Source organism: Carassius auratus, chromosome 24 (assembly GCF_003368295.1).
Source record: "Carassius auratus strain Wakin chromosome 24, ASM336829v1, whole genome shotgun sequence".
Lineage (NCBI taxonomy): Eukaryota > Metazoa > Chordata > Actinopteri > Cypriniformes > Cyprinidae > Carassius > Carassius auratus.
The window spans coordinates 6,248,915-6,270,808 of record NC_039266.1 but is presented as its reverse complement, the minus strand read 5'-3'; the positions used below and the strand labels follow the sequence as shown (position 1 = coordinate 6,270,808).

Here is a 21,894-nt window from a genome sequence, read left to right as displayed (position 1 = left end):
ATGTTTTGTGCATCTGTATGCTCTGTTCATATATATAGCAGTGTTTATCACTGTAATCTGTGCAATTCAGGACTCATTTACAAGTGCAAGAATTGAGTACTACAGTCATGGTTCTCAGCTTTGAGTGTCATCCAAAAAAAAAAAAAAATTAAATCAAAATCAAAACAAAAAGATATTTATATATAATATTTATTATTTTAACACATGCAGATCCATAGTGTGTGGATCCACAATATATGGCATAAGCACTGTAAGTTTGGTATGGATTCTGCCTTTTTTTGACAGATTTGTATGCTTTTCAGCACAATTTAACAGCAAAAGATATGTAAAGCCCAGTTTCCCCTATTTATTAAAGACAAATGATACTATGAAAATAAGTGTGGTTATTGATGTGTCAGATTTGATCTCGTAATAGTAACAATAATGAATGTCTTATTTGCAGTATTCAAAATATATATTGAATCATGCAAATATTGGACATTGCACGTCAGATTTTTTGTTGTGTGCTTCATTCAACATTACATTAATGTTGTACATTTATAAACAATGATATATTGCAACACCCTATTTAATTATAGATCGTATGCAGTATATAATGCTAGGAAACCTAACTTGTAGTCCTAAAACAATGAACAATATTTTTAAAATATATCCTACTGTAAGTGTTTTAAGTCAAAACTTCAATTTTAAATGTTCAACCTTTTTTTTTTTTTATATTCTTTCATGGAAAGTTTCAGTTTTAGTATGCAGTAACCAGTTTGAGAACTGTTTTATGTTTTTAATTTGGTGCGAGATCTCTCGTCCTATTCTCGTCCTCATATGTTTGAGCCTTCATGCTGCTTGCAATGTGTTTATAATGATTTGCATATTCATATGCACGGCAAACCTCCAACATTTTCATGTAGTGCTCATGAAAATGTATCTTTTTTTTTTTTTTTGAGGATACATTTTTTTTTTTTTTTCGGGTTGGAGGTTGGGGTGGGATTTGGGAAGGTGGGGGTTGGACATTGTAAGTATTTTAATGTGACCTTCATCAGGCATTCATGTCAACTTATCTATTTATGATTCCAGTTTCTTCCACTCTGTTGTTCAATTAGTGCTTGACCCCTTTAGCGGCATTGTAAATTAAATGACATTTCCGTGTCGTCCCATATTTAAAATACTGCGTTAGTTGCGGATCAGAAATGATGATCTTCATTCTGCAGCTAATTTATTCATTTAACAATTTCCCTCCAGAAGTTGCAGCAGAAGGCTGTGGAGCAACCTGAGCAGAAGAAATCCAAGTCGGCTGAATTTCTGATGGGTGAGTCCCGCGTGATGAGTTATTGCTCATAATTTGTGTAAGGATTAATTAACTAATTACAGACAAATGGCTCTGGGCTAAATTTTGCTCTTGCTTGTCAGGGCGCAATTTGTAATTATTTTAATCATTTCTTCTTCTTCGTCTCCTTCATCTTCTTCGTCTTCTCTCTTCCCCTCTTTTTCACACACCCTTCCTATTCGTGCTTTGGGTTTAATTTTAACCTCGTTGTGTTTCTGTGTCATTAAAGTAGGGAAGAATTTTCAGTTGCCATTAAATGTGCTTTGGAATAATGTGCCACTCTGACCTTCTCGGTTTTATTTTCACATGTGCTTTTTCTTTTTGTCCTCAGCAGACAGAGTCTTTATGGAGGGTGCTGAGAATCCTGCATTCCAGGAGGACTCGGAAGAAGAGCTTGAAATGAGAAGTGGTGGGCACGATAGCACGCTTGCAGCTCAGAAGTGTGCGGGGCTGCAGGCCGCTGCTATGGCACAAGGTGAAGCTTCATGCTGTCCCTCCCTCTGTAACACAGGCCCGGCCTCACATTCCAGTGCAGCCTGTCCCAACAGGTATCTCGGTGTAGCATAGGTGCATCTGCAGATGTTGCAGGACAGAATAAAAAAAGAAAAAATACATTTTTGTGTTTGCTGGGTCTGCATGAGAATATATCATGTTGTGCTAAACGTGCTGCTCATCATCTAAAAGAAACCAGTTTAGACTTACACCTGGAACGTACACCCACTTGTCATAGCAGGTTATGAATCAGAAATATAGTTTGTAAGTGTATAAGTACTTTATCGTATCCTTGTTTTTGTGCATCATCAACAAAATGCAAGCCATTGGTCAGTTGATTTTGTAAGAACACCCTCAGGCACTTTCTAAACATTAGTCTTGTCCAAGCAGATCGTAAAGTGTGCATTTTTTTCATGCATGGTGAGCTGATTACTATATATGACAGACAGAGTGTTTGGGAAATGTGTTTAAAAATAGTCATTAGATTTACAATTTTGTTTGGTGATACTAATGGTACATAAATACTGGTCATTGTTAAGGTATAAAGAGCAAATGGACAATTTGTCACTATAAATTAAAATGACTGCATTTCACAGGAACAGTGACAGAAAATTAATACTCATTTCAGGAAGAGCACATCTTATGCTCAGCTTGGTGGTAGGAATATCATTATGGATGAAAAGTTAAGTAGCACGTTTGTGTAAGCAACAGACATCAAGAAAATGATGTATTCATTTAATGGATGTTTGTAGACTGTTTAAGTGTCGCAATACCTTTTGTTAAGACTAATTGTAAAAAAGCTTCAGCTGAGTCTTCTTATTTGACTTTCTTAACCAATACTTTATAGTAGAATAACTGAAAATGCAAAATATGTAAAAAAAAAAAATAATAAATAATAATAATAATAATAATAATATTAATACAAAAAAGAAAAAAGGAGTGGAGTTTAAATTTCAGACGGTTTCCGTCTTTGTGTGTGTTGTGAAAGCACAGAGCACTGGAACGAACATAGAGTGTGTTTTAGCTGGCAGGCATATTCCCGCATGTAAATAATTCAAATGATTATCAAATTCAAGCTGAGATCAAACCTTAGCTTTTGCCTATGCATAATTTCAAAAGTAAAACCGCTGCGTTCAATTCCTTTGATAGATACCACATCAACTTTCATTTCACACTGCAAAAGAAAAAAAAAAAGGACAGATCATTTTGTCCTAAGAGAAGCTGTCTTTTGGGTATTTTTGTAAATTTTGTCAGCATGTAGTTGAGAATGTATTTACTTATATGTACGAAAATTGCATGATTTCCCCATCCTAAATCTATAAGCAGCTGCCCTGACAAATCAGTGTTATTCTAGCGAAGTCAGACCGCATTGCAGAGCTGCATTATTGATAGCGTTCATGGAGAACAGAGGAGAGTTTGATTAAGGATGAGAAACACTGGAAGATGGCCAGGCAGTGTAGTTAAATCAAAGATATAATTCAAAGACATCATTTCAAAGACCGCCAACGTTATGCAAATGCAAATGTTTAGCCCCTTCCAACAAAAACAGAAATGGAAGCCAAACTGTGTTTACCGTGGAAAAGAGCTTCACTTCAGAACTCAAGTCACTTCAATTTATTTGATGGGTGAATGTCAGTCAAAAGGGGCGTTCACATTGACAACAATTAAATCGCTTGAGGTTCAACTGTATCAGACGGGGGATCACTGTGTGCACTCCCACTGGTAGTTGCAGACTCACATCGCTGCTCATTTGCATGAAGTCAACTCAACTTTGTTGTATCGCCAAAGGTCGCTTTTGCTCATGATGGCAGAAACAGAGACACTATATGTAGGAGGATATACTCTTAGATAAATGGATAAAATAAATTGCAATTCTCATTATGGCTGTTGTAGGAATGAAAGTCCCAGTTTAGAGCTTAAGGACCTACTTGCCTTTTTGGTAGTATCATTGTTGAGAATATTCCTATTTTTAATTAACTATTTTTTCTTTATTTTTTTTCTGTTTTGTTCTCAATTTTTAGCATAATTCAAGCTAGATATATGTCATGGCTGATTTAAAGCATAATCTTGACAGAGAGGTTTGGAGATTCTGGCCCTTCCCCATTTGAGGAGACAGTAGGTTGAGTACTGAAACAGTGACTGCCATTAAGTTTGGCCAATTTGTAACAGAAATTAAGTTCTAAACATCTTTTATAGATGAGGCTTGCTCAGATGCATCTTTCTGAACCATTTTCAAGATGTAAAACCTACAGTTGAGACATGGACGTGTTGAGTAGTGAAGAGCAGAGAGCAGTGACTGTTTAACAGGAATAACCCCTCTAGCTGCTGGCTTTCTATAAAACTCTGGCAAGACGCTTTGATGCCCAAAGGTCAGCGATTGCTAATAAGGAGTCAATGGGATACAGCGTTTGCTTTGTCGCCCCTCTCTCGCTTTCTCTCCCTCTCTCTCTGACCAGTGACCCCAGAGCAGTGTTAGGGTATTGTCTTTGAAATCCAGGGCTCCTTGGCTTATACACATTTCTTATTAGTTCTTTTGAACACAGGTAACATATGGCAGGTTGTGTTTAAAAGATTGCCTACTCTGACCTTTCCTGGCATGCTAATTAGGCCCCTGAGCAGCGTTGGGCCCTCGTGAGTGCAGCTCAGGGAAACGTGACCGAGCGGGGCCTTATCAGGTAGCCTGTGCCAGCCGGTGAGAGTGGTGTGGACTTTCAGAATTAACATTTTCACTTCATGTGCTTTTAATAATCACTAACCTCACCCGGCCCACAACCATCAACCGCCCACCCCCCTCACTTTCTCTTTTCTCTCTTTTGCCCGCCTGTATTTTCCACAGGAAATGAAGGTGCCCAAAATTACTTTGACCCCTCGTCGGCAGCGGAGGGTGACCCAAGGCGGTGCAGGATGTCTGGGGTCGGAGGCAGAGATGAGCTGGAATTAAGTATGCCATTTTTTCTCATAATAGGCCGTCTCAGTTCATTAAAGCGGGGTGAGCGAGATCACTCGTAGCCAGTTAGAGCACTGGGTGGGCCGGTCTATGTAAATACTTTTACCAGTGGGTCACAAGATAGGGTGGTGCTGTGACTGTCATTGCTGAAGGTCACCGATCATTGGTCAGTTCCATTTCCGATCCCTATGCTTCCCTTAACTTCTTTTAAATGAAGGGGGTTCCTTCCAATACGGCTACATGCACTTCAGTGTGTCTATTAAAAGTGTGCTCTGGGGAGCAAAGTCATATGCATGTTATAATGAAACATGGCTATTAACAGAAAAGCCATTCTGACTATATCTGTTGGACATCACCATCCTGTAATATTCCACAATCCCCACAAACCTACAAACCTTTGATAATGACACTCTAGAGGTGGGGACACCTTCAAATGATATTTTGCATAAATTTCATTGCTGTCAAACGACTTACATTGGACTTACTTGTGTGTTATTATTAGCTCTGAGCTATAATCATTTAATGTAAATGAAGGTCAAGAATTAGTGTCAGTTGTTGGAAATTCATGCCGTATGCTCTTTTATGTTTGGTTTGGACTTTGCAATCCATGTGGAATCAGTCAGTGAGAGGTGTTTGAAAGCACAGCAATAAAATGTACATGTACATGCCATCCGTAATATTAATCAAGTAAGATGTTTTTCCCCCAGAATTTATGAATGAAGATGAGAGAAACCTTTATGAGAGACTTTCGGAAATGTTTCAAGAAGAAGATGCCTCCACTGTCATAGATTTACCAGGTAATAGTTATTGAAGTATTGGAAAGAAAAAAACACAATTTGTTTAATATTGGAATTGTTTCTCCTAGACATGAAGAAAGTATCAAAGGATCAAACAAAGTATTTGCCTACATCTTCTGCTTGGCCTTTTATCTTAAGAAAACAAACCCAGCAGTCTCACAACTCTCTCATGTAGAGTTTCAGCATAGATTTTAACAATGTTTCAAATTGTGCTTAGTAAAGTCCACTATGAGATCAAATATTTCTCATTAAATTCTTACAAGAACAAATTATTTTTATGTTCCATCAGCCTGTTAATAATAATGAATAAAATAATAATAATAATAACGGATAATAAAAAATTATGCATCTCTGTTTTTTACCTTCATTATCTGATGTTTGTGATTTTTTTTTTTTTTTTTTTCATGTAAGATGTTTTTTACCAAGCAGGTGAGATATTAGCCCACTGATGTGAAGCTTCGGTGCAAAGAGTGTAATTCCCCAACAAAACATTGAGCTCTCAGGTAGGCATGGAGCTCAACTTCCTGTGTGAGAGCTATTGTTGTGCGTGACTCCAGCGTTTGTCCCATTAGCAGAGGGTCGGATTAAGACTCTCTCCCAAGTAGAGTGTTGGGCTTATGCTGCTTTTGTCTTGGTGTAAAATGCTCTCTGTGAATTGGTTGAGGTACCGCACAGCAGGTGTAATTGGTTTGCCAGACTGTCATTGGGTTTAGGCCTCATGGTACACGCGAATACAGTGTTAGCTGTCTAACACTCAACTGGATTTTTGTGGATTTAGCTGGAGTATATAGATTAGCCTCTTCACTATTGTCTTAGAATGCTCATAAAATCCTTCAAAGAAACAGAAGGAAAGAGGATACAGGATTAACACACACACAGTAGAAGGAGGAGGTTGATCACGGGGAGCATCCATCCATGAGGCTTTAACACTGTCACAATAGACATGAAACAATTGCTTGCAAGCTTTCTTTGCCGCCACCTCTTAGTGTAGGCCATAGTCTGGTAATTCTCTAAATATTTCCACACCTCTAACACTTAAAGGGTTTGGAGCATCATTACCAGAATGGACACAGTCCAGTATGCTGTGTGTAAAACTCTGAGGAAACCAGTTGGTTGATTCAGATGTTCCAAAGGCTGGTGCCTTCCATAGCGGATTCACTGCTGCATATTAGCAAAAAAAAAATATATATATATATATATATATATTTTTTTTTTTTTTCAAAAAAAAATAAACACAAAGAATCTATTATCTATTGTCAATAGTGTAGCATTGCATGAAGCACAGCTCATACAGAAGTCATTTTACACCAAGCAGCTTTCTGTTGGTCAGTGTATCAAATTTGTGTGACCACCTGAACGTAATGCAAGATCTCCTTAGGGATCTCACATAAAATTCCCTGCATGGGGAAATCTCATCCTCACACAAAATTCCTAAATGCATCAATTCCTATTGAATGGACTGGTTTTTGCTGAACAACAGTAAATATGACCACACTTTAACTAAGATGAAACCTGATTTGGAACACTCTAGATAGCATGCAATACAAAAAGAGCATCTCCTGTGGAGCAGCTGATAATATATATATATGTATATGTTAGCTGAGTTAGAAATGCATCTAAGTATAATAATATACAACAGGCAAACATTGGATTATGTATATATATATATATATATTCAGACTTACTTGTACTCTTCTTATCTCTCTCTCTCTCTCTCTCTCTCTCTCTCTCTCTCTCTCTCTATATATATATATATATATATATATATATATATATATATATATATGGGACAAATGCTGGAGTCACGCACAACAATAGCTCTCACACATGAAGAAGAGCTCAATGCGGACCTGAGAGCTCAATGTTTTGTTGGGGATTTACACTCCTTGCACCATATATATATATATATATATATATATATATATATATATATATATATATATATATATATATATATATATATATATATATATATATATATAGTATTGTATATATTATGTATTGAATAAAATTTATTTATAGCCAGTATCTTGTTTCTTCTGCCATATTTGATGAATGCTTTCACAGAGCCTGTCACAGTGCATTATGGGATTGCTTTATGTGTGAAGGATAGAGGAGGTAGAGCTTTAGAACTGGGTCAAAAGAAGGCCTTTAAATAATCAGAGTGCCTATGGTACCTTAAAATGCTGTCTAGGTAGGTAGCTTACTAGGTTACATGATTTTTGGAACAGACTTGATAAGTATCTTTGCACTTTGGCCTGTCTTGATCCAGGTGTTTCCTGATTGGTGTATAATGCTGCACTGTGAAACAAGCGCAATCACATTAGAGCTTCATTAACACTACTTAGTTTGATTAACTCGCTGGTTTAATTAAATCATACTTCTGTGTAATTTGGTTCAGATGAGGAATGCGTCTAAACCTCAGAGCAGAGTTTAACATCACTATGACTGACTTTTCAGATTTGTGTTTGTTGTGCATATTTGTATTCGATTTATAATCATAGTTCATGTGTTTTGCAGGTATGGTGACGTCTGAGCATGCTGAGAATGTTCACCCAGCAGCTGAGAATGGATGGAGAGATCGATGGAGGGCTGAGCTGTCGGAGAGGAGAGTGGAGGTCATTCCTCAGTATGTGGAGCAGCTGAAAGAGTGTGTTCAGAGAGACATGATCCCAGTTAGCAGACTCACATCAGAGCAGGTCAGTTACAGTATATATAAGCCCATAACTCTCTGATGGCCAGTATGATCATTGCTTTGAAGTCATCATATCATGGCCTGAACTACATCCAGTCTAAACTCTGTCAGCAAATGGCAAGATAAATGTATATTCCAAAAAAGTTGGGATACTGTACAAATTGTGAGTAAAAAAGGAATGGAATAATTTACAAATCTAATTAACTTATATTTTATTCACTACAGAATATAGATAACACATCGAATGTTGAAAGTGAGACATTTTTAAATGTCATGCCAAATATTGGCTCATTTTGGATTCATGATCCAAAAAAGTTGGGACAGGTAGCAATAAGAGGCCTGAAAAGTTAAAAGGATAAATACGGAATAGCTGGACGACCAATTTTTTGCCAAACTCATCAGGTCAATTGGCAACATATTTCTCTCAGAAGTCAAGATGGGCAGAGGATCACCAATTCCCCCAATGTTTCGGCGAATAATAGTGGAGCAATATAAGGAAGGAGTTTCTCAGGGAACAATTGCAAAGAGTTTGAAGTTATCATCGTCTACAGTGCATGATATCATACAAAGATTCAGAGAATCTGGAACAATTTTTGTGCGTAAGGTCGGAAAACCATACTGGATGCCTGTGATCTTCGGGCCCTTAGACGGCACTGCATCACATACAGGAATGCTACTATAATGGAAATCACAACATTGGCTTAGGAAAACTTCCAGAAAACATAGTTGGTGAACACAATCCACCGTGCCATTCGCCGTTGCAGGCTAAAACTCTATAGGTCAAAAAAGAAAGCCATATCTAAACATGTGCGGGTGTTTTCTCTGGGCCAAGGCTCATTTAAAATTGACTGTGGCAAAGTAGAAAACTCTTCTGTGGTCAGACGAATCAAGCTTCTGTTCTTGTGTCAAAGGATCCGTAATTTGGAGATCCGGCAGCGCGAGTGGTCCGCAGTGTGCCGGCCAGCTCAGAGATCTCTGTGTGCGCCAGAGCTTTTCGTTATTGTTTATGTTATTTTGTGGCGAGAATAAAGATTCTCCTTTTTCTAACTCTGCATCTGAGTCCTCTGTCCAGTACGCACCCCTGACAGCATTCTGTTTGTATTCAAAATTTGTACAGTGTCCCGACTATTTTTTGGAATTGCGTTTGTATATTAAATCAACAAAGAGGTGTATCCTACACTAAAAATTTCAAATGTTGCTTACAACAGGACGTTTGTAGTTTTGATCAAGTCACACCACTCAATTGCTGTTGTGTAGACACATTCCTCTGTCTGTAGAAAAGAAAATTAATTTTCTTTTAATTTAATGAAACTAGTTTGTGTTCTTGTTGCCCACTCTAAACAGGGTTAGTTCAGAACGTTGTTCTTTCAGCACTCTTAGTTTTTATGTTTTTACAGTTTTTTTCTTTTTTTTTTTTTTTTTTTTTTTCGTGGGGTTACAATTTATATTGATAAAGGAGGAAATGGGACATGAAACAGCAATCAAACTTCTGTATCTGCAAGAGCAGTGCAAAGTAAGATGCCATGAACATTTGGACTAATTCCTAAAACCATGGTAGGGGAGAGTTGGACACAATGTAACACTTTTTGACTTTCTCAGTTAAATCCACATGGGGTTCAGAGTCCTATATATTTTTTTATCCACAATGATTTTACACTTGTTTAGTCCAAATGTGTCACTTTTGGCCCTATGTTAATGATCTAAATGCAAAGTGTAAAATGCATGGCGCAGGTGCACTCAGGGCATTTCCAAATCCACTTTTGCTATTTTAACTATGGAAAAATGGTCCTTCCATGGGGCGCATTTTTGGAATGAGTTGTCCCTATTCTCTTAATGAGTAATGGGTGTAACGTTCAATACATCGATCAGAGTGTCATCTCCCATTCCCTTTAAGAGCGAGATGTGCTCGCGCCAGGGCGGATCGCTATTTACATAATTGCAACTCAGTCATGGAATTTGTTGGCGGAAAAGTTAAACGCTTCTCAAGAGAAGAAACCGATCTGCTTGTGCGCGAAGTTAAAGCGCGCATGCAGATCATCTACGGGACAAGCAGGTATCCACCAAAGCTCCGCACGATGAGTCAGTTAATATATATGTGTGTGTATTAGCATGATTGTTCAATTAATTAGCCAATGTCATTCATCATTATAAGTAGTAATAAACTGAATTGCAAATAGGTAGCCTAATTCCAGTACACGCAATGACTACCCATCATTAAATTTTTTATATTTACGTAGCCTACACAATAATATTATTTTACACTATATCTTGTTTTTAATATTTGACATGTTTGTGTGATGTGCATCCCTGTGTGTAATAAGCCAATGAGTCAAGTCAATGAGCACTGTGGACCCGCCAAGAGGCGCATTTTCTACCAACGTGCTCTTTAAATAACAAAAAATATATATATATAATAATATTGTGCCATTGACTTTAGACTGTAGACCAGGTTTGAGTTGGCACATTCTATTTTCAGATCCTTAAAATAACAATGCGCATGAACACACCTCTTTTTTTAGACCAGCACGACCATGGGCACATAAATGGGCGCAAATGCATTTGCTCTTTAAAGGATGTGGCACTGAACCGGAAAATGCAAATGGCGCCGGACTGAAACTTGCAAACACACTTGCGCTGCACGTTGCGTTGCATTGCACCAGTGTATGATAGGGCCCTTTGTTTCATAATTGCAGTGTATATTTTTTTTTCTTGATTTACTCTCGAAAAATTAAAGTGAAATGTGAAAACATGCCCCTTAGGTGGCGTACATTGAGTGGCACGTTTTACATGACCATATGACATCTTAAAATATTATCTGATCTATATCTATTGTTATATATACAAAATAAACTAAAATATTTTGTCAATGAAATAAAATTATTAACTTTATACATTTTTTTTTTTTTTTTTTTTTTTTTTTACAAATAATCTCAATTCGGAGTTTGATAATGAACACATTGCTACCATGATTAGGATGGCCCACATAAATTAGCAAAAATACTTTACATTTCTTGAAAAAAATAACTTCTGAACATTAAAGATTGACTGTCCGTGTTTATTCGCCTGTTTCTTGTGGTTTCTCATAAAAATTAAAGTAAATAGTGTAAATTACATTGTTAATGTCATAGAATAGAACTCACATTTTAAATGAATACTAAAAACATAAATGTAAAATTTACTTAAAATTTACTCCAGAAACAGATCTCCTGTAAAGACCTTGTATCAGACTCCCACTGAGACAAGACCACAGGAACCAGTTTAGTCATCTGCACAATGTGACTTTGCTGCATACTGGAATTGAACTGCTGGTTACGTCTGGCCAGAGGAGAACTGAGGCTGGTTCCTCCCAAGGGTTTTTTCTCCATTCTGTCACTGATGGAGTTTTGGTTACTTGCCTCAGTCGCCTCTGGCTTGCTTAGTTGGTGACACTTCAATTACGGCAATATTGTTGACTTGATTGCAAAAGATTGCAAAGATACTATTTAAACTGAACTGAGTTGGATGATGACATCATTGAATTCAATGATGGACTGCCTTTAACTCATTTTGCATTATTGACACACTTTTATACTAATTATACATATATAATTTTGGTGCACTTTGTTCTTTATATAGTGTTGATATGGGAACTAGTAAATAGTATACATTTTGTTATGCTAGCATGTGTGGAAATATTCAAACCATTTGTGTTATAACTAACCCTGCATTACTTTGTACCCCACATTCCGCTAATGCCATATTATTGATGCAGAAAACGTGGTAAGAATTACAGAATCCATGTATGCAGATTAACATGGGACTGGACAATTATTTTGAAAAAAATAAAAAAATAAAAATAGCACTGTACACCTAATCAGATTGGACAAGTGTCTGTGAATAGTAAACCACAACAAGACTTAAATATAAAGATTATTTTTTTTTTGTGTGTGTGTGTCTCTGTGTAAATAAATGTCACAGTTTCATCTACTACCCAAACTGAAACACAAGTGATGATCATGGTGTTTTCAGTGTCTGACATCTCACTGTATAACAGAGCTCCAGAGCTGCTTTGAGAGTCCATTTCTCAAGCTTTTCACCATTTTATTTGAGAAAACTATTTTTATATCATACACACTGAAATTTCACAACAACCCTTCAAAATTAAAGTTTGGTTTAAGTTGAAGAAATTATGACAGAAATGCATTATTATTGTACAACATACATAATTATGCTGTCTGTAGAGGCAGCATCCTGACTAAAATGGAGCCTTGTAACTGAAGTGATTTGGATTTGGTTTCTAACAGTTTTACTTTTAGCATGTTGCTATATTTACAATCATCTTTTCTCACTACATCCATTATCTTTGCTGAATTCGTTTTTCACTGAACTTTGTCTTTGACTTTTTTTTTTGGTTATTTTTGGTTATTTTTATTTTGCGTTCAATGTGTTACACTGCTTTTTGGTTACTGAAATGCATGGCCCAGATTTGTTGTTTATAGTTAAAACCCCTTTGAATGTAACCTGTTGGTACTGTAATGTACTATAAGTTCACATTATTTATGTCTTATATTATTTTTTGCTTCTCCTTTGCAACCAATACTGAAAAAAATTTGATATTTCAGGTCATATTCTAGATGCTCCACTTTCTATGCAATTCTATACACAGAGAAAATGTCAAAAACACAAAATTACACCGAACAGGATAAGTATTAGCCAGCATATTTAAGATGTAGTCAGTCTTGGAAACTTGTTATGACTGAAATGTGAATGAAGAGTTGCACATTAAATAGAGATTCCGAAGTTGAAGTGAGAAATGAATACATAAGGAGCGGATGGGATGTAATGGTTGTTTGAGTCATGGTGTGTGTTGAATAATCACTCTTGGTTTGTGTGCGGCTGCAGAACTCTCCAACTGTTCTGAAAACACAACATTATCCCTACCACACTCCACAAGCGTTTCACTATAATGTGAGTTTAAGCAGCACAGGATGTACCACTGTCTATCAGCGAGTATAAAGCCTCTTAAACATGCTGACAGAATTCTGCGGTGTGTGTCTGTAGGGTTTGCCTGCAGATTGTATTAACACATCTCTTTAGATGTTCTGAATTCAAGTTAGCCACATGCAGTGGCAGAATACAGTCTGTTGGACCTAAACAAGAACATGGATTTTCCTTTTTGGCAGGAAGAGCATTCGGAGCGAGGGAAGACGGAGGAAAAGGTGTGGGCGAGGAAGCAGAGAGTAATGTCGCTCTTAAGGGGAAATTCAAAGGTACTGATGTGTGTCCAGAAAAGGAAAGATTACTGTAGGTATGTCAAATGAGATTTCCTGAGGTACAGGAGCTGCTGCTGAGACCTTCTGCTGTCTTTGCCTATCAATCACACTGTACTATCATTGAAACACACAGTCACATGCTAATATGGACAGTTCTATGGAGTTCTATAGAACAGTAACACATAAATGTGTGTGTGTGTGTGTGTGTGTGTGTGTGTGTATATATTAATTCTTCACCAGAAATGCTTAGGCAGTCATTGCAATTTTCTTCAGTCTTGGTTGTGTATGCATTGTTTTTATGAAATAACCTACTCTCATACTAATGGTACTATTTCCAGATGACCAAAGCACACTGCATGAAGTACTTTATCCCACAATGCAATGCACTTGATTTGACCTTCTACTTTAAGTCTGATGAATTCATTATGACTAAAAGCTAAAAAAAAAATAATAATAAAATAACTACAATTACTTTTGTGTAATGTGTACTGTTTTTCACTCTTTACAGAGTTTAGTAAGCTATAAGGTATTCATTTCCGAACAGAAAATGTGTTCAATAATTTGTGCAGATGGCAGAAAGCAAGACACAAAATAAGTGTCATAACAACAGCAAAGCACATTATTTTTGCATGCCTTTGCAAGCAGTGATAGGAAGTGAAATGTTTGGTTTCGCTCTACATTTTCATTGTGTAGCATGTTCTGGTTTAATATGGATATCATTTTCCAAATTTTTGTTTCTTCAAAATATTGGATAAAAAAATAAATAAATAATAATAATAATAAAGTATGCTCTCTCTCAGGGACTTATTTATTAAGATTTTACCAGAGAAGATTATTGTATGTTAATATATATATTGGTGGGGGGGGGGGGGGGGTGCTCATTATTGCAACTCAGTTTTTGCCATAAAGATAGCCTTAGTTGTTGACATGGTATTGGTCATATAAGACATTTACTATGTAAAACATTTGATTTATTATTTGCTTCTGCAGATTAGGCGCATAGATGAAGAAGAAGCCATTCTGCAGGACAGACTCTATGCTGTGTTCCAGCGGTGCGTGAATTTCTCTACATCCAATCTGATGTGAAATAATCATTAATCTGTGTTTCCAAAGCCATTTACATTTTGCTGACATTTGTGAGGAGATGTAATATACTCCACATTGTATTGTCTCTACCAGTGCATTCTGGGTAAGTTGCCAAAGGCGAGGAAATCTGTCCGTGTCATTGGACGCAAAGTAGCATCAATTTCATCCTGTTCACTTCAGTCTGCAGCCCTTTCTCTTTCGTGCTCTCTGTTTCTGAGTGTCAGGCCTGCAGGCTCGGCTGTGTTTAAGTTTTTAATAATTGTGCAGCACCACACAGACTGATCTAATGAAATCAGGGCTGTTAGTTGGACACTGGCGCAGAGGTTTATTAGATGACCCTCTCTATGTCCTTTCATATCAACACTGGATGGTTGTTACTCAGATGAGACGTCTGTATCAGATCAGGCCAACACCACCCACATTTACTGAAAGAATACTGTGACGTCTATTTTTTTTTTTTTTTAGCAGATTTCCAAAACAGTTTCTTTGTTCAAGATAGAAACTTTCAGTGGCAGTATTGCAGGATATCATTCTACCTGGTGTGGTGTTAATATCTGATATTATTTTAAATGCTTAGTCTTCTTTTGACATTATCTATTAAAACAAGGCTTCATTCAAATAGAGGAAATTATTTATTTAAAGATGGCATGGCATGTCCTAATTTAGATAAGCTAATTAAATATGTATCCATGTATATTTTCAGGGCGGAAAATCGCTTGCTGAATTCTCTGCGTCAACACCAGGCTGAGGTCGTCAACCAATATGGTGAAATTATCGAAGAGACAGAAAACACAGAACCACTGGGCATTGAATCTGACCTCCACTGGCAGGTACACTCTCTCTCCTTCTTTCTGTCTATCTTTCTTACAGTGAAGATCTCTCTGCCTTTATGCAAAAAATCAGAAAAGCCCAAATGTGGACTGTCATAATTCAAATAATTTTAATAGATTACGTAAATGACAGTTGAAGGCAATAGTAATTTTGGAACAATTGCCAACTAGTAACAGCAAATATTGCACTGCACTGAGTTTATCAAGAACATTATTTTTCCTTTCAAAATGGATCACTCTTTCCTATAACATAGCTTAAAGATGATAAATTAAATATATACTGATTTATACTATTGCTAATGATACAAACTGCAAGAGACACTTGCCTTGTTTGAACCATGTGGTCGGAAAAGACTTGCATGTCACTCCCTTAAAGTAAATCAGATTTAAGAAATATCAAACCATTATTTTAAAGGCAGAAATGTCACAAAATAATAAGGTTGAACTGCAGGTACAAATTCCGCATTTTAGTGAAGCCCCGGTATTTTCATTTCAGATTTAGGTAGAATTTGATTCGGTTTGAACCCATTAAAATGTAATGATGATGAATAGGAACATGCAAATTGGCTGATTTTATAAAGAAAGAATAAAAGGTAGAAATTAAATCAATGTTTTAAATGTTTTTTATTTTTTTATTTTTTATCATGATTAGGTTAATGAAATCAGTCATGGGGGCTTACATATTACACGTTTCATGAGAAGAGGAAGCCACACCTAAATTTTTCTGACCAAAATTAAAGGAAGAGGGCAGCAGCCAATTCTTGTTCAGTTGCGTGAGAGATGTTGTTGTGAGGTTTTGCGTTGTAATGACTTCTGTAAGAGGGCCTCAACAGTAGCGGGAGCAGCCTTGGTTTGCAGACAGAGCATCAGCTTTGAGGGAGGCAGTAAACGCAGTGAGATTGTAGTATAATTCCTCTGCCTGGCATCCGTGCCCCCCAGTCACTGTTCCATTATCTCTCAAATTGCTGTGTTTCAGAGAGATAAAGATATTTTATGGCTTGCTGACTTGAAACAACCCGCACAGCCAGAAAAGCAATGGCCGACCTGCCACGCATAGTAATTTCATTGGTAAATGACAAAATCTTTGTTTATATGACATTTCCAAAATTACAGTGGCAGATGAATCTCAAATATAAAATGTCACATTTGGCATGCAAAACTATGAAAATATATTTCTGTACAAAATTCATGGAGGCATTTAATTTAGAACATGTTTAATAACTAAGCCTGCCTGCATCGGTAATCCTGCCTTCAGGACTCAAAAAGATTGTCATATTTATTCACTAGCTCCCCCCCCCCACACCCTCCTTCATTCTCACGCCAAAAAATTTAAGGGTAAATGTTCATTGTTAATTAAGATTTACTAATTAAAATGAAAATAATTAAGGAGAAAGCTTAATCTCGGAATATTAGGCTATACTTAGAAAGAAAATAAGTTTTTGTGTGTGTATGCATGTGTGTGTTTATATATATATATATATATATATATAATTTGCAATGTGTTTTGTCAGTCTGTCAGTGAGGTTTCAGTGAAAGCTGGCCTGCTTGCCAGAAAGAGAGGGATGAGAAGTGTATAGGATCTGGCGAGCTGCTTTCATGTCATCTAGGCGAGTGTTATGGCGTTACACACTTACGCCACAGCTGCAGGAAATGCGTCCTCTTCACCTTTATTTCCTGAAAATCTGTCTGTTTTGAATAGCATACTACTTTTGCTATTTCAGTAATATATAGAATGAATACTGTGCACAGAATGCAAATATCCTAATGAGTGGCTGAGTACATTTTCCATCAGAACACATTGCATACCATAATACAATATTTGTATTTGAACTTCCATTTCAAATGATAACTATATTAATCTCACACACAAAGTGATGAGGTCATGTGCAATATAACGTTACTTATTTTATTTTATTTTTTACCGTGAAGCAATGCATCACATTTTTATGTATTTCTTTCTTTTTTTTTTTTCTTTTTTTTTTTTATATATAGTAACCAGTATACTGCACATACTTAAAATGAATACTGGGTAATATTTAACTACCTATAAGCTAGTATTATTTCCTGATCATAGTGTCTGTGCATCCTCTTTATATAAAGAAAAGCCAATTTATTATTATATTTACATTTGATTCAGGGAGTCATGATCTTATTCCAAAACTAATCTCAATGCATCTTAATTCTGCAGGCTGCATATATACTGGTAACGTTAACAAATGTTGACAAATTCTGTGTAAACATTCAACACAAAGCTGTAAGAAAAAATAGAAGTGAATAATATTTTCTGTAAAGTTTTCTCTCTTACACGCTTCAGATCTCTTTCACATAGTGAAATATTTCATATTCCTGTGTAGGTGGAATGGATACGGACCCCGGAGCCCATAGAGGTGCTTGTTTTGTGTTTGAGGGCCGTGAGAGAGAAGCTGCCCAGAGGTCTGTACTCACTGAGCGTGTCTCTTCAGACTCAACTGGGCGGCCGCACGCTGCGCTGGTCCCGTCTGCAGGAGCAGCAGTGGGTTGGAAGAACAGAACCCGTGGAACACCAGGGCCGATACTTTGACATAGAGCTCAACATTAACCAGAGCCTCTGCATGGTAAGAAAACCCCAGCAAACTGCCCTCTTGAGACGCCCACAGCACTGCAGTTTATTTAACCCTTACAACAAAAAAGCTAATGTTCAAAGAACCGATTTGATGATTGTTGATCTGAGTGGATTTATGCTACATTAAAGAGCACAGCAATCAAACATCATCACCTTTACGTTAGAAGTTGTGGGATATTTTAGCACTATCAATCATGGGTGCTGCTCAGAGGGGCCATCTGTCATTGAGGACATTTGTCATATTTTTGTCAGAAGTAATGAGTTTTGAAAGCATATTTACTTTGTTTTTTCTTTTTTTTTCTTTTTCTCGGTTTGCCAAGCTAAAAAAATATATTTTTCCCCCCATTATTTTATTAAAATGTTCTGTACTTTTTTTGTAGCTCACGAGGAGATATTATTCTTAAAAAAAAAAAAAATATATATATATATATATATATTTATTTATTTATATATATAATTTATATTTATTATAACAAAGCTACATTTTTCAGCATAACATTATTCAGTGTTATATGATGCTTTAGAAATATTTCTTGTACACCGATTGTTGTTCCAGATGTTAATATTGTTACAAAGCTTACATCGAAAAGACTAACAAAAAAAAAAAAAAAGTTAATATAATACAGGAATAGTTCACCAGTTCGTAAAATCCAGTGAATTTAAATGAAGTATAATTATTGTAAAACTAATCCATATTAATTCTTATGGATTACTAATCCATATGAATCTATGAATCAGTCGCATTATAAAATGAACAGATTAAATGTAGGCTTTGATTCACATGTATACCTCACACACACACACACACCCACGCGCGCACACACACACACACACACACCAGTTATGGAAAACATCTCAATGTACTGTAAATACATGAATAAAAGTAAGCCGTTTTATGAACTTTTTAAGCATCAAAGTGGAAGTTGTGTAGAATAGTGGGACAGAAATCGCTCTGATTATCAGACAGGACTAAATTCCAGAACAGAACCACACTAGTTTTCCCTTCTGCCGTTCCACTTCAGCTATTGAAAATAGAGTCAGAATGAGGCTTATGAAATGTGATATTAAACAGTGAGTGTGTGTATAGGAGTGGAAAGAGACTGTATTAAAAACTGCTGCTGAAAGCTCAAGGTTTGACTTGAGGGACAGTCACTGTGAATAAAACAGCTGCTTTTCTAACGTGACATTCAGTGTGTGAACGTAAATCAAATTTATAATTCATTATACAAGAGCTGACGGTTTATTGGGATAAAAAATGATGTACAAATGCTGTGAAACCAGAATTCCAGAACTCAGAACTACTGAGAAAATAAGAGAAAATAAATAACTATATGATTTTAAAGAACTATCAATGCTGCTCAGAGCAATAGTGTTCAAATTTTAAGTTAGTTGGAGTGATGTTTTAGCGTTAAGCCCACATCTTGTCTTCTGTTGCCTGTGCATGAGAAAGAGCTGTAAAGAAAGAAGAATGAGAATGAAAGAACACCTCCTTGGTCAATGGGATACTTTATTATACATTTTTTAACGATTTCGAGAAATTATTAATGCGTTTTAGTTTAACTTAAAAGAAAAGAACAGGCAAACAGGTTTTTTACCAGAATGAAGTGATAATGTTTCAACAATAAAGCTCTGCTATTATGAGATCTGAAAATATAAAGATCTCTAAAACTTTATTCTCAAAATAATGTTTAATCTTGTCAAATTACTTTATTCTCATAACTTTATTTTTGGAAAAGGCCTATTATGAGATTATTCACAAAACATTGCAATTTTATTCTTGTAATATTATAACTTGATCCTCAAAATACGTTTTTTTTTTTTTTTTTTTTTTTGTACACACCTAAGAAGGAAATTATCTTTAAAACAAAGTTCAAATGGATTCTGTTTGTTAAATGGTTTGGGCTGAAATAATTCCAGAAGTTTAGACCAAACCTTCACCAGAATGTTCGTTCACTAGTGCCTTCCAAGCACTGTAAATAAATAACCTAAAAATGCGATCACGATCAATAAATAAAGCACCAAATCTAGCATGCACTTGTGTAGTCAGGCCTATATCTGCAGACAGAAGCGTCTGACACAAAGGAAAAAAAGTGGGCCGCTTTAACTGAATACTCCTCCTCTCTCGTCCAAAACCGTGGGCTCTTATTTGGCAGGCAATCGTTTAGCGCTCCATTGAGATTGTCTAGTGTCAGTCTCCTCTATCCTCTACCAGCTCTTATTTATAGCCAATCCTGTTGCTGTTGATGTTTATGTTTCGAAGATTTCCATCAGATTTGTCTGTAATTGGCTCATTTGCTTTTTGCAGTTGCCCACATTACCGTGCTCTCTCGCCTCGTCTGTTTTTCTCAACAGCTTTCGCAGAGGAAACGAGGAATTAACGTTAGTAGGAGGAAAGCTACAGCTCATCATGTTTTTCTTGAGTGTCTCTGGCTGGCGCGTAGAGATGCTCTGATCCATCTTGCAGATTTGAGGCTTTCCTTCAAGTGGGATGTGAAAGATGCGATGGTCCAGGCAAGGAAGCAGAAGATAAGAAGGATCTTTTGCTCCTTTGCCAATCTGTAGTCTCAGTCTCATTTTCACATCTCTTCATTCTGTTGTTTCACAGCACTTCCATCTAAAGCAAAAAGAGTCATTTAATGTTAAAAAGCAGAAGGACACCAGCAGTCCACGAGGGAAATGCACTTAAATGCACATTTTTTATTTTAATTTTTATTTATGCATTCTCTTTTCCCCTCTTTCTCTTGTGGCGTTTGCTCAGTAAGCACAGGTCTGTTTTGTATTAAATTTGATCTCTGTGATGCTTTAATAGATTCCCAGCATGTAGCAGTTCTACCTGAGAACTGACACAGGCCCAAAACACACTATTTCAGTCATTTAATTGTGTTTTCACTCTTTCCTTTTTAATCTCTTTTTCTTTGCCAATTGATACAGTCAGCAGTGTTCTTGCTTATTTCTCAGTGAATTGAGCGTCTGAAATATTTTTTTTTCAATATGTATAATGCAGGAGATTATGGCATAAATTTGAGGCCTGATGCAGGGAATCTGTGCCATTTTTTTTTAGGTGTGAGCACAAAGCGATTAGAAGAGAAACACATGATGAATGTGATAAAACAAGACTTCTCCGTTTTCCATTACTCCTAATGGAGGGATAGAATATTCCTGGAGTGACTGATGAAGTCAAGCGCTTCTTTTTGTCAGTTCATTTTTTAACGGTCTGTCTCTTGCTTGATGGGTAAATAAGGATCTCTGCCTGTTAAACATTGTTATTCCCCATGCCACGTTTTTCTGATATACCACATTTTTCTTTAAATGTGCCTGGTTTACATATGTTCTAGTGATGTCACGGCTGTCATGTTGGGATCGTCACATGCTGGCGCTCCTGCTGAGATGGCTTCCTGAAACCAGCCATAATCACACTCCAATGTTTCATCATCTAGGTTCAAACTTTAGATCATATTAAACACATTTAGCTAGAGAGAGGAAATCGGGGAAATTAGATAACAAATATCCATTTTGAACTTACTCTCTTTACATTGCACCATTATTCAACTTTCTCTACTGAGAAGTGTTAGCTGTGTTTTGTGTGTCAAAAAATTAATAAATTAATAAATTAATTAAAAAATTCCAAATAGAGGATGCTTTATTTTAGATTATTATTAAATAAATATATAGCATCACCAAAGGCTGCTAAAAAAAAAACAGCAAATACAAATTAAACATAGATAAAACACTAGTTTAAATGTTTTGCAGGGTTAAATGTTACAGGGTTTCAAAATTTGAATCATTACTTTACTACTTTAAATCTAAAGTTTTATTGAATTTATTCAACTTTTTATGCATTATTTGAATCAGTCACTTTGGTCTTCTCTGTG

The 21,894-nt window shown here is 36.3% G+C and overlaps 1 protein-coding gene across 1 annotated transcript in view; it reads left to right on the top strand.

Moving 5' to 3' along the window:
* The first annotated feature begins 990 nt into the window (after positions 1 to 990).
* ofcc1 (orofacial cleft 1 candidate 1) overlaps positions 991 to 21,894 on the top strand; it is a 79,474-nt gene continuing 58,570 nt past the window's right edge. The window contains exons 1-9 of the mRNA XM_026200818.1: positions 991 to 1,303; positions 1,653 to 1,796; positions 4,650 to 4,754; positions 5,468 to 5,557; positions 8,078 to 8,256; positions 13,415 to 13,501; positions 14,495 to 14,556; positions 15,294 to 15,420; positions 17,775 to 18,014. Coding sequence (XP_026056603.1) covers positions 1,300 to 1,303; positions 1,653 to 1,796; positions 4,650 to 4,754; positions 5,468 to 5,557; positions 8,078 to 8,256; positions 13,415 to 13,501; positions 14,495 to 14,556; positions 15,294 to 15,420; positions 17,775 to 18,014 — 1,038 coding nt within the window. The 5' untranslated portion in view covers positions 991 to 1,299. The remainder of the gene's footprint in view (positions 1,304 to 1,652; positions 1,797 to 4,649; positions 4,755 to 5,467; positions 5,558 to 8,077; positions 8,257 to 13,414; positions 13,502 to 14,494; positions 14,557 to 15,293; positions 15,421 to 17,774; positions 18,015 to 21,894) is intronic.